This window comes from Choloepus didactylus, chromosome 4, assembly GCF_015220235.1.
Source record: "Choloepus didactylus isolate mChoDid1 chromosome 4, mChoDid1.pri, whole genome shotgun sequence".
In the NCBI taxonomy this organism is placed as follows: Eukaryota; Metazoa; Chordata; class Mammalia; order Pilosa; family Megalonychidae; genus Choloepus; species Choloepus didactylus.
The window spans coordinates 41,817,762-41,831,785 of NC_051310.1; the positions used below are offsets into that span (position 1 = coordinate 41,817,762).

At 40.6% G+C, this 14,024-nt stretch overlaps 1 protein-coding gene and 1 non-coding gene across 4 annotated transcripts in view; both read left to right on the forward strand.

The window, feature by feature from the left end:
• Positions 1–370: 370 nt before the first annotated feature.
• On the forward strand, positions 371–477 carry LOC119533516. Its single transcript, XR_005216646.1, has one exon. It is a non-coding gene; the product is annotated as a U6 spliceosomal RNA (small nuclear RNA).
• A 3,947-nt stretch (positions 478–4,424) lies between these two features.
• The window catches only part of DCAF5 (DDB1 and CUL4 associated factor 5), a 128,426-nt gene continuing 118,826 nt past the window's right edge, over positions 4,425–14,024 (forward strand). For 2 of the 3 annotated variants that reach the window (XM_037832453.1, XM_037832457.1), the window contains exon 1: positions 4,437–4,686. In XM_037832453.1, coding sequence (XP_037688381.1) covers positions 4,473–4,686 — 214 coding nt within the window. In that variant the 5' untranslated portion in view covers positions 4,437–4,472. Of the gene's footprint in view, positions 4,687–14,024 lie in introns of all 3 variants that reach the window. The other variant, XM_037832455.1, reaches the window with a different exon arrangement.

A 14,024-nucleotide genomic window follows, 5' to 3' on the forward strand; every position in this document is an offset into this window, starting at 1 on the left:
TGAAACAGCCAATTATATCTCAATAAAACTGTTATAAAAACATGAAAAGACATGTCTTATAGATCTTGCTGAAGGAATTTGTATTTCAATAGATTAGTTTTTTTTAATCCTGAACTAAAACGGACTGCTATGTGAAATGACCAATAAATATTTTAACCTTTAAAACATAAATGAATTTAGCTAAATTTGAGGCATTTCTCTTTGCCTGCATTAATGTCTCATCAACAAATAGCATTTTATTTTTTAAGTTAAAAATGTTTTTAAAAGTAAAATTTCAGAGACTGGTAGCTATATGTATCTCTCAATATACTAAAATTTAGTAAATGTTTGAAAAAGGACTAAGAGTTTTAGTTTATTAAAAAAAAATACCGCGCTTGCTTCGGCAGCACATACACTAAAATTGGAACGATACAGAGAAGATTAGCATGGCCCCTGCGGGAGGATGACAGGCAAATTGGTGAAGCATTCCATATTTTTACGCGGCTCCTTGAGCATTGATCCTTTGCTGGTTATCACTGAGGAAAAGGTAGGTGTCAAAGCAACATGTATGGTATCTAATGTTAAAGCTGTGATTTAAAAAAAAAATGTCTACTTCTTGACCAAAAGGGGGATGTGAAAGGAAATGAAATAAGCTTCAGTGGCAGAGAGATTCCAAAACAAGCCGAGAGATCACTCTGGTGGGCACTCTTACGCACACTTTAGACAACCCTTTTTAGGTTCTAAAGAATTGGGGTGGCTGGTGGTGGATACCTGAAACTATCAAACTACAACCCAGAACCCATGAATCTCGAAGACAGTTGTATAAAAATGTAGCTTATGAGGGGTGACAATGGGATTGGGAAAGCCAAAAGGACCAAACTCCACTTTGTCTAGTTTATGGATGGATGTGTAGAAAAGTAGGGGAAGGAAACAAACAGACAAAGGTACCCAGTGTTCTTTTTTACTTCAATTGCTCTTTTTCACTCTAATTATTATTCTTGTTATTTTTGTGTGTGTGCTAATGAAGGTGTCAGGGATTGATTTAGGTGATGAATGTACAACTATGTAATGGTACTGTAAACAATCGAAAGTACAATTTGTTTTGTATGACTGCGTGGTATGTGAATTTATCTCAATAAAATGATGATTAAAAAAAAAAAAAAATGTCTAATGTTCGAGAATTTCCTTAGCATCTGGTCAGTTTTTAAAGATTCCTTACTCTTCTTTAGTAATGTTGGGCCAAACAAAATCGAAGTCAAAGAGTAAACAAACGTCATGAAACTTTTATATTTGACCAGTATTCAGCCCATGGTGGTGTAATTAAGGGTTCACACATTGAGTAATTTTCATATCTTGGTTTTTCCAGAATGAGCTTCCAAAACAGTGTTTCAAGGATTCCTGAGTATGAATGTTAATATACACAAATTTCCATACCTGAGTAAGAAAAATAAGAATTTTTGACTCTTCTCCCTCTTCTACCACATATTCAAGCTAAACACACAGGAATTTTCACCATTCATGCTTGTATCAGAAAGGTCAAGCTCATATGGTCATTGAGGGTGATTAAATATTTATATTAAATAGTTAAGTATAACATTATTTATTGGTAGCAAATGACACAAGGGACTATATTAAATTCTTAATAAAAGCAAATAAGTACCATGGAGCTTGATTTTTCTGAAGCTGGTTATATTTATATATGAGACATATTTATATTAAAAAATTATTCATTGTTTATCTGCAATTCAAATTTAACTGGGTGTCCTGCATTTTTGTTTGCTCAATCTGGAAACCTTACCTATAATCCTATAATATAAACAGCTTCAGAAAATCAAGCCCCATGGAATCTATTTGCTTTTATTAAGAATTGGGCTTCCTGCATTTTATCTGGAACCCTAATTATAGGTAACAGAGAGAGAGATTTTACATACTCTGCTTACTAGAAGGTGTACAGTCTAATGTAAGGATATAAACAGAATGGGTGGTCCTACCTTTATGCATTGGCTGGTCACTGAATGGTTAGAGAAATTTCTAGCCAAGTCCTAGAATTGAGCTAGCATGTGACCAGATTCTGGTCTATTTTTAGGATACGGTAAATGGGACGGTTATTCCAGGGATGGGGAAAAGAAAGGCATGTTTAAAGTTATGAAGAAGCGGTATGTGCTTAACAGGGGAGAGGAGGGTGTGTCATATATTATCACTGTAAAGGCCAATTCAGTCACTTTATTGTGCGCATCTCTCCCACCTCAGGCAAATAAGGTAGGTAGAGATGATGTCCTATTATTTGGAATGACCCAGAGAAGGCTCCCTGGTTTTGAAAGTGTGAATTGAATATGTGGCGCAAAAGAACAGTGAGATATGAAACCCGCCTTGCAATCATCTCCACTGTAACAAAGCACAGATAACCTCAAACTTAACACATCCCAAACTGGTCATTACCCTCCGCTTCAAATTCTTCCTCACTCCCTGAATTCACTCATGTATCCAACAAATATTCGGGTGGCCACTAAGTGCCAGCATGTGTTAGGCTCTGGAGACACACCCATGAGCAACAAGGGACATGGTCTCTGCTCTCAGAGTGCTTGCAGCCGAGTGGGGAAGACTATCATACAATAAAAAATAAATGATTAATTACACATTATGATATTGCTAAGAAGGAAAGATGTTCAGGACTATAAATCTTTAATCAAGTTGGTATATTACTACTGATCTTTATGGAATAAAGATAATAAACAATATGAATTATTATAAAGCATCTAAAAATAAAACTTTTTAAACTTTTTAAAAAGAAAGCACTAAGCACACATTTTCTTATTTAGGGATACAATATTCCCTTAAAAACTTAATTTCTGGAATTTGGTGAATTCCTGTTAAGTTCCGCAGTATTTGTGATGTTGACTTTAAAATTAAACACTAATTTACATACTTATTAGTATAATTAATCTTACTGTTTTTGTAAAAAAAAAGTAAATAATTTCATTTGATCAGTGAATCTCTTCCATATTCTGTCCATTTTCATAGTGGGTGTATTAGATCGCCCTTGTGACATCTCTGGTCCAGAGGATGCAATTCCTATTAAATTGAAAGAGCAAAATTGACACCTGACTATTTTAGTAGCTTATTATTGTTTAATGACAGGATACCTTCGAAGACAAGTACTACAATACATTGAAATGAGGATTTTTTAACTATATCTGGTACAAATCCAAAGCACTTAACACCCAGTCTCACTGTGGTCAGTACAATGGGGAGGCTCCCATTCTATTGAAGTGCTGCTACTTCTGGCCTTGAGTGCAACTGCTTGTAACAGCTGTACCTCAAAGCTGGATACTCCAGTCCTTTAAGAGAAACTCGCCGCACCCAGTTAAATAATATATATCGCTATTTTTGAATAATGCTTCTTGTGTCTTTCAAACGTAACTGGAATTAACGGACAGAAGTACTTGCTGCTTCTCAAGGGCTTTCTCAACTCGGTTTTGGCAATTTTCTCACTTTCAAAGAATTCCTTTCTCTCTCCTTTCCCCACATACCACTCTCCTATCTACCAGATCGAACAATTTAGCCTTTTTACTGAAGGTCTGGAGGAAGGGGAAATTAGAGAACTTATTTTTTTTTTTTCTGAGAGGCTATAATTTGTTAATAATTTGTTTTAGGGAGGAAGAGGTGCACTGACAACACCCCCCCACCCCCCACCCTCACCTTCCCAACAACCCCTGTTCCCGAGTGTCCAGTTCTAACTCCCGGTTCCCTTCTCTTGCAGGGGGGGTACTGGCGGTCCCAGGATGCGGCGAACTGAGGGAGGAGGACTGGAGCCCCTGCCCACCATCCTCCCTCCACCTCTTTTCCACTTCAGGCCGCATTTTCCGGACCGAAAAAACAAAAAGGGCGGGAATGCAACTGTTCTGGCGTTGGGCCTCGGGGAGGTTATGGACCCACTATGGACTGCGGGGCTGCTGGAGGAGGAGGGCAAGCCCGCAGCCCTGCGGCCACTTTGATTGTTACGCGCCTTCAACTTCACAGATGCGGCACTCTGGGGGTGCGAGCGGTGCCTCCGCCCAGAGCGACCCCAGTCCCCGCACGGGAAGGAACTGCGGCAGGGAAGGTGCAGCCGCCGCCTGCGGTCTCCAGGACAGCCGCCAGCTTTCTTTGGAACAGCAGCCCGCGGCGGGGGAGGGGCAGCAGTCGCCCGCGTTCTCCCGGCACCCCAGGCCGGCGGAAGGGCCGCGCATCGCGGAAGCGCGGCCGCAGCTGAGGATCAGCTGCTGGAGGAGGCTGAGAGGGAGAGGGAGGAGCCTAGGGGGGAAGGGGAGGGAGGGGACCATCAGGAAGCAGCGAACGCCACCGAGTGTCTGCACACCTCGCCCTGTCTGCCATGGCTGGTTAAAGGACCATCCGGATCGCAGCGCGGGGGGAGGGTTGGGTGGGGGAGCGGCGGCCGCGCGTGAGGCCGAGGGAGGGGCGGCGGCGCGAGCGGCGGCGGCGGCGGTTCCAGCATGAAGAGGAGAGCTGGCCTGGGGGGCAGCATGAGGTCAGTGGTGGGCTTCTTGTCCCAGCGGGGCTTGCATGGGGACCCCCTGCTCACTCAGGACTTTCAGAGGAGACGCCTGCGAGGCTGCAGAAACCTCTACAAGAAGGACCTCCTCGGCCACTTCGGTTGTGTCAATGCCATTGAATTCTCCAACAATGGAGGCCAGTGGCTGGTCTCAGGTAAATCAACCCCCTTCCCCTCCCTGCCCCCTTCCAACCGCCCCTTTTCGCTCTCCCTCACCACCCCCCTTCTGCCTTCTCTCCTCACCCCTCCCTTCTCAGCCCCCTTACTGCGGGGGGAAGGTTCGGTGTCAAATTAAAACCATTGCAGGGGGAGGGAGCGAGGGAAGGGAAGGAGAGGATGTCTTTTATAAAAAAGACCTAAAATGGTTGACAGGTCCTTAATTCGCTTTATCTCAAGTGCAAAGTGATCTCTCAAGATCACTGCCCTGTAAGTGTGGGTCGGGGAGGGGGGCGAGGTTACTGCTTGACAAAGTTTGTTGGAAAACTCTTCCTCCGCGTACTTTAATAGGTGCGGGGGGCATTTCGGGGATTTGGAGAGGAAGGAGGCCGAGGCGCGCCGGAGGCCAGGGCAAGCTCGAGCCCCCGTTGCCGGTGTCATGGAGAAGGGGCCCTGTGGCTGTGGCCGGGCGGTGACAGGGCCGGACGCCGGAGGGGCCGAGAAGGGGTTGCGACTCTGGAGGCTGGCTGGGTCCCGTGGGAGTTAGCGGAGGGGAGGTGACGGGCGGGCGGGTGGTTGTTGGCCGCCCCCTCCGCGATCTTGGTTGGGTGGGGGAGGGGGAGGGTGGGGGTGGGGGTTTGCAGCTCCATCTCCTTTCGTGTGGTGGTGGCCGCTTCCGCGTATTGTTTTTATTATTGTTTCGAAAGTGGCGAGGGCTCTAGAGGCCAGAGGACACTGACCTGAACTTGAATGCACAACTTGCGAGGCGGGAGGTGGGTGGGCGACCCCCAGGGGACTTGTTGGCGGGAGCCCAGTGCCTGCACCCTTTTTCTTCGCGGCTGCCGTTGCAGGTGGTCTCCGCTCCTCCTCCCACTCTCCCCACCCCCCACCCCTCCCGCGGCCAGGCCTCGTTGCCCCTGGGCTCTCCTTCCAGTTTGGGGAAAGTGGCGAAATCGAGGCCGGGGCTCCGGCCGGGCGGTGTAGGCCTCGCTCTCCCGGGGCTCCTAGCGACAGGAAGCTGAATCGATAGCCTATTGCTCCCAAGGAGGCCCAGGCTGGCGGCGGCGACAGCTGCCCCGGGGGAGGTGCGTCTGCTGCCCGGGGGGGCGCCCGCGGCAGCCGCCGCTGACCCCTCCTCCCTGGGTGGGGGCAGGAGGCAGGGGTGGGTGGGGATGGCGAAGCGCGGAGGGCGGCTCCCCGAAAACGGGTTACGGGGAGTAGAGCGGAAGACTGGTGATTTGGCGTTCCCGCTCGTCTGCTGCCTTCCTCCATCCCTTTTCCTACATTAAGAGCCCAGTGCTGGACGTGGCGCTTAGCTTTACCCCGGTCGGTCCCTGAATGGTTTTCTAATTTGCGTCAGTGGGCAACTCGCCAGAAACTTCTGGGATCATAGCAAAGCATAAGTCTTCTTCGCCGACTGACATTCGGAAGTGACACGAGCCTATAGCCCTGTTTGGGGGTGGCAGAGATAAGACTTCGATCATTTCACGATAAGCTTTCTGGGTTTTCTCCATACTCCAGAGATAGAATTGACTTGACGTTTCCACTCCGGATCGTTTTCTTTTTGACTAGGTAGATTTTGGCCCCACATCATCCCCCGCAGAGACCTGACTTAAAGGAACACCCCAAACTGAAGTTTGCTTCCCACAATCCACCGTATTAAATTTCTATCAAAAAAATTCCGAGGGCAGAAATGGAGGATTTCTTTAAAGATGGAGCTCTCAGTTTCCTCCTACTACTTCTTCCGTATTCATATTTCCCCAGACTGATGTATTCCAGCAGAGGTTACCAGACACAAGTAAACTTTACCTACTGGGTGAAGGAATTTGGGGGTACTCAAATATTTACTACTGAACTAATATTAATTAAATCAAAAGTACAGTCACATTACCCAGTTTAACAGACTTTTAAAAAATAATGGCTTTATTGAGATAAAATTCACATACCATACAATTCACCCTTTAAAGTTAACACACTTTTAAAAACATTCAAAAGATCCTCCATTCTCTACCAGTTATTACGCCATTTATCCTTGTGCATGACCTTCACCTGAGTCCTAAATGAACCCTATTTTCTCTGGTCTAAGACCAGTTATCTTTAGCTTAATTTTAGTCTATAGAAAAGGAGAGTCCTTTCCACCTGGCAGGGTCTGACAAACTTTTCTTCTGGTTCTAGACAATCACTTTCCTTACTTTTCCAGGCCTGACTTGGCCTGTTTCCATCAGTGCTTCCTGAGTCCCAGGCTTCTTTGCCCCTTGCTCCTCCTTCCCTCCCCTTCACCCTCCCTCTAGCTCATTTCTTCCTGTTTCCTTTTTATCTACTTTCCCCTTGTTCTTAGAGTCCTTCCAGCAGGCTTTTCCACCAGCCTTTTTGCTTTGGCTCAGTCAGACTTAACTTTTCTTATTTGTTCCCCAAACATAGATTTTTGGTTAAAAGCCTTTTTAGCTAGTCACCTTCCATTATGAGTACAACCTGTGTTAATGGAAAGTTCCTCCTGTTTGCTTCAGATAAGGAAGCCCCCTCAGGGAGTCATAATACACCTTAACTTGTTAAAGTTCATTAAATTTTGTGCTGGGAAGTCCCTCAATAATCTTCACAAGTTGAAAACTATTTAAAGCATCATGTTTCCATTTTCTCTTATCTATCATATTCCTCATTAGCAGGAAACACTTGAGTGGAAGGGGGGCATAATATTGTGAGGATAATGCTATTTATCCCCAGTGTTTCACAATAATGTAGTGGGATGGCAGACTCTAGGATGGTAATGAGATTACTTTTATGCATTTCTTTTTGTGTGTAAGTTGCATCTGGATTGGTTAAAAACCTTCAAAATTCACTTTTGCATTTTAATCACTAGTCACTTTTCTGGGGCACAGTGAGACCAGCAGGTATTAAGAGTAAACCAGAGAAAGTCAGAAAGGAGAAGAGATGCTGTGCTGGGAAGTGAGATTGGTGACTGCAGCAAGTGGTCAAACAGATGTTTGACATTTTAAAATATTGTAACCTAAAAAGTACTGTATTTTTCTTTGTGGTTGATTGGAAAGAACACCACTGTGATATCATGTAAGGCAGTATGGTACAATGGTTATATGTAATTAAACACATTATTGTCATTTAGTTAATGTGTGACTTCAGTTATGTAATCAGATCTCTCCGAGTCTGTTTCTTGATGCATTCAGTGGGAATACCGGTGCCTACCTGAAGGGTTGTCCTTAGGACTACATTAGGCAAAGGATATTTTGCTTGCTTAACAGAGAGCCAGGCCTCTCAGAGAAAATGCTGAGTTTGTTTTCTTTCCCCCATTGTACTTGTTATATGTGGTGTCGTTATTAGCTTGAGACTTGTACTTACAGTATTGGTAATGGACCTGTGCAAATGGGGCAGACAGTACAGTTTTGTGATCTTTTGATGTGGAATGAGGAGGTGCAATGTACTGTAGAAAGAGCCTGGTATTTGGTATCACATGATATGAGTTGGAGGCTTTACCAGTCACAGATTGTATGAATTTAGGCAAGTCCCTTCATTCATCATCTGTGAAATGGGGATAAAACTGCTCTTACTACCTAACATGGCTGTAATGAATCATTGAGGTGAATCTATTGAATAACCTGCATGGTTTGAGCCAATATTACCTTTTATAAAGAGAACGTCTTATGCTTGAGATTGCATTCTTTTCTAAGAATATTTGTGTTAGTCCTTTGGGGGATGGGGAATAATGCTGTATGTTGAAGTGTTACTTAGGAGAGATCCAAACAAAAGCAAGGAGGTTATGGTACTACACATATTTAGATAAGTTCTGGATTTATTTTTTTCTTCAAATTTTATTGAGGTAAAATGCATGTATCATAAAATTTGCCATATTAACCACTTTTAAGTATACAATTCATTGGTATTGATTACATTCACAATGTCATATAACCATCACCACTATGTCCAAAGTTTTTCATTACCCTGAATAGAAACTCTATCCATTAAGCAATAATTCCCCATTCCCCCCAACCCTCCCCAGCTCCTGGTAACCTCTAATCTACCTTCTGTCTTTATGAATGTGCCTATTCTAGATAATTCACATAAATGGAATCATATAATATGTGTCCTTCCGTGTCTGGCTTAAGTTCACTTTGCATAATGTTTTTAAGGTTCAGGCATGTTGTAGCATGTATCAGAACTTCAGTCCTTTTTATGGCTGAATAATATTCCATTGTACATAGACATGACATTTTGATTACTCATTCATCTGTCAATTGACACCTGGGTTGTTTTCACCTTTGGATTTATCTTTGGTTGCATCTAATACTTGCCTTGTATGTTTCTTTTCCCTAGAATGGAGTCCTTTATATGTTTAAAAGTCTTTTTTCTTAGGGAAGAAGATGAACACAGAAGACCAATCAGAACATAGCTCTGTGCATGTCTGACTTGAATTGTAACTCTTTCTCCTTACATCTTGTAAAGGGTTTGTGCAAGCAGAATCTTAGCAGTAAACAGAAATAAAGATTCATGTCTTTGGGGGATAAGAACTACTGTAATATTATTTTCTGTGGATTAACTTTTAAGGTGTTAGAACCTGTAGAACTAACAGGTTAATAACCCGTAAGTACGAAGTTTTGAGTTACAGTGAGAGATCATGATCTCTTTCTCAGTGCTTATGGTTACATGCCAGGAAACACCTTCAGAAGTTTTTCAAATAGAATAAAAAACTCTGCCATTACAGGAATGAGGGTGAAGTGTTAAGTGGAAGTTGTGAATGAGGAGAGGCATTTAATCATTTGGTCATAGTCTTTATAAATCGGGATAACTAGCTTTTTTTTTCTATTTCACATGGGTTTGTGAATTTGTTGATCATTATAATAATTCATTACAATTATTTTGTTTATAGAAGTTAAAAGCATGAACCTTGGAGTCAAACTGCTTGGGGGTGAATACCAACTAACCACTTGCTTGCCACCCTTGGACAAATTACTTATCCTCTCTGTGCCTATTTCTGGTCCATAGAAGAATAATAATAGTAACTCACAGGGTTGTGGTCAGGATTGAATGAAAACAGCACTTGTAAGATTCATAGTACCAGGGTCTGGTCCATGCTGTTGCTCTGCTTGCTGCTGCTACTGCAGCAACTGTTATCGTTGTTTCACTTGAACCTGACAAAAAGCTTTTAGGAGATTGACACCATATCACTTCAACGTCTAACATTTATTGCACATGGCACAGTACAAAGTGAAGAATTGAGAAAGATCTCAGTGAGGTGAGCTGTTAAAAATGCTTTGTCAATACGCTTAACCCCAGTATTAGCTGTCATTAAAGAGTATTTTAAGCATTAATAGTAATGATGATAACTATATGTTGATGTAATTTGAGCCAGTTAATTAATGCTCAATTCCTGTTATTTAGTTGCTAGTTATATCACCTTTTATGGAATCAGTTTTTTGTAAATAAATTCACCTAAGAGCACATTATCTACAAGGTATTTGCTTTAGCCAGTTAAAAACTTAATTTTTTCTTTGTCTTTATTAGAACTTCTCATGTGTATAATTGGAATGAATTTCTTGATCCAGTGGTCAGTTTACCAGATGAAACACAACCAGTGGTGGGGCAGATTTCTGGCCGTGAAAAGCTTTCATAGTATAAGCATTTTTGACAAGGTGGTTGGGGAATTGATTCTTGGAATTTCTTCTGGACTTTCTGGATGGTGAATTGCTCTTTCTATTTACTGATGATACAGTCCATTTATTAATTCAACAAATACTTTTTGAGTGCATCCTATTTATAAGACAGGAGCTATGAAAAGAACAGACAGGATGATGAATCACATATCAGATATGCTCTTAAGAAGCCTAGTTCTTAAGAGCTTTTATTTCTCATTTTTACAGTGCGTGACACCCCCCTCCTTTTTTTTTAAATTAGAGAAGTTGTAGGTTTACAGAGTGTATGACTCTTTACTTTTCCCCCTCTGCCTTTTGATACTTGAGTGGATATTTAATTTTTCTCTGGTTTGCTACATTATTTCATGTAGCGAAAATGCTCTTGACTTTGAGCTTTAGTGGGAAAGCAAGCAAGCCCATAGAGATGGCCTTATAGGACTCTGCTATGTCATAAGAGTGAAATAATATGGATATTTTAGATATACATTAATTGTCCCACTTGTTCTTCAGTCACCTAATTGATATCTATCAAAGATTGGCAAATTTAAACTTATGCCTAGGCTTGTCACTTCTACTTAAACCTTTGTTTAATTTATGATCACCAGTCTCATTAGATATTGTGTTATCTCATCCAAAAGTTGTCTTTGTGTTCAGTATTTTTCAAACGATCATCACTGACTTGATTTATGCCAATACTTTTTGATTGCTGAGAGTTCCTAAGGAGAACAATAGCCCTCAGTTATGTACACTGGCCACGCATTGAAAAGAGGTGTCAGCACAGGAACAAGAGTGTGCTTATTCACTGATTATTTATGGATTTGGTTTAAAGTACAGTTGGAATCATCTAGACCAGGGAAACTTTGCTGGCCAGAAAAACTTGAGCATAAATGCTGCTCCCTGAATTCCAAGTTTAAAACTTGGTGCATTTATTTTCCCTTGCATTGAGGGTGGACAAAAGGAGCATGTTTATAAGAGCACTTCTATTGCGTCTATTGCTAATGAAACCAGCATGTGATTTTAATCTGTTTTTTTTTTTTGATTGCTTCAAGAAAGAAAAAAATAATTGCTTTTATTATTATTTTTTTGCCTGAATTATATACTCAAGGGTGGAATTAAAGCCTCTTAAAGTTAAAGGAGCTAAAATCCTAACTCAAATAAAGATTATTTAGGTTAAGACAAAATCTATTCTGTTTTCAATTTTTGGTGCCCCCCTTAATTTAAAAATTGTCTCTTATAATTAAAGAACTGAATATTAATCTGTTAGAATTAACCCTTAGAGTATTGTGAGAATAGGAAATCCCATTTCTTTTTCTACTCAGTTCTCTGTTAAAATTTTTGATTTTAAGTTATAAGGGTTAGTTTACTATTTGCCAAAACAAAGATATGTAGGCTGATTTTAGGTGATCTTTAGGTGAACATTTAATTTTAGTAGTTAACATATTTATTTCTGTAAGCATTAGAAAAATTATATAGCATGTGTAAAATATGATTTTTAATGAATTTATTGCTTAAGATGAGGCTCAATTTTTAAAAAGTTAATTTAAAGAAAAATAATGGTGAAAGTGCTATTTGGATATGGCAGACATCAAAAAGCAATCAGTATTAAATGTTCAGAAATAGATTGTGGTGATGAACTCATAACTATATGATCATACTGTGAACAGTTGATTGTATACCATGGATGATTGTATGGTATATGAATATATGTCAATAAAACTGAATTAAGAAAAAAAAAAGCAATCAGTATTGACTGAACTTGGGAAACATATTAGGTAATCCTTTTTGGATCTTCCTTCTTCCCCGGAACCAGAGAGATGGAAAGGTCTATATTTTGTAGAAAAAGGAGAGCAATTTAGAAAGGTGACTTGTTCATCACTGCATGGTTGTTTTTGGCAGTCAGGACTCTAAGGCACAGATGCTCTTTTTGCTACCCCCAAGTTGCCTTTTTATGCGTTTCTTTCCCTTTCTTCTTGCAGAGCAGGGCACCTTTTCTGTGTCTCTTCTAAAGATTTCAACCTGAATGATAGCAATTTTTGAGTATATTTGCAACTCTAGTTGCACTTCTTAGATGATAAATCGTGTCTTTATGTTTTGCTATAAAGTTAACTTGCTCCTAACAGGTATCTTATGCTAATTTATTCATTAAAAATATTTATTGAGTGTCATTATGTGTGCCTCTTTAATCTTGATAATAACTATAATAATCACTATTGTACATTTATTATGTAAAGTGTGCCAGGCCCTCTGCTAAGCACTTTATATGTCTGATTTTATTTGCCACTTGGAAAATAGCCAGTTTCCTGTAGTCTAGAAAGGCAAGGGGATTTGAAAGTTTTGTATTAACTGTCATAACTAAGTGCTAGAGAATTAAGAAACGACATTGATAAATGACTGCTGAGGTTCTATAGTTTAAAGAACAGGGAAGGCATTAGTGGAAAAAAAGATATTAGAATACATTGTTTCTGGTTAAAATGAAGTGAAATATAATTCTAAGGATGAAAAAAATTTTGATTACCTTTGTCTTTGAAGAAAATTTGGTTCCAATAGCTGTTTCCCCAATTTTTGTCTTTTTTAGCTTCAATACTTATTAATCATCATTGCTGACACAATAATCTTCCTAAAATTTGACTCTCTCTTACATCTGCTGTTGATCCCTCAAAAATCTACAGAGCTCCCCAGTACCTACCAAATTAAGTAGAGATGCCTCACATGAAGTTCAGCTTCTATTACTGTTTATAATAAATGTTTAACAATAAAAATAACTAATATTTGAGTATGTCGCTCATTTCTCAAACATTATTTGGGGGCATTTCATGTAGCATACACATTTATATACATGATCGTATCTAATGCTTGCAAGAGTTTTTCCTAAGGTAGATATAGTAGTAGTATCCTCATTTTCTGTAGGAGGAAACTGAGGCTTTGAGAAGTTTAAGTAGCTTGTGAAAGTTCCCATAGTTTATGGTGGAGCTGGGTTTCCATTCTGGGTCTGCATGTGCTTTTAGACATGCTGCTAATGCTCTGGAAATTTTAGATGTTATATACATTTTTAAAGGATCAGCTTTTTTCTACATGCCCATCTCTTGGTGCTTTGTATCACTGATATTTTGCTAACTGCTTTTTCCCCTTGGTTTGTAAAAGGGGGTTGGGGTTAGGAGTTGGAGCAGTGGGCTTGGAGTCACCATCGCACCTGAATTTTGGTTTTTGCAGTTGTCTCAAGTCTCCTTTTTACCTCACATTTGGGTGTATGCTTGCTTACATAAACTATGAGACTAACTCCACACTGGGTATAACTCACCTACTTTAGTCTAATTAGGAATATATTCTGGTTACCAAGTTGCTTCCTCTTTTTGAGCCATAGTAAAAGTACAAGCAATATGTATGTATTTCTAGAGTCTGCGGTTTGAACAGATTGTATCTGCTTTGTTCCTATATGGTCAGTTTGATATCTGCCAAGAGCATGCTGACTGAGCAGATTTGGCTAAATTTCAGACAATAAAAATAGTTATCTTCCTTCACATAATTATGCATGGGAACAGAATATCTATGCCATGGGCATAAATGAATAAACTGCTTCAGAATAAAATACTTCTTAGAAGAAGGAATAAACAATGTAACATGGGATGGTTTGCCCAGAGACAGTTGGTAAGTCATTTGGAAGTGTTTTTCCACAGACCCAGTTTGATAAATGGAGTTGA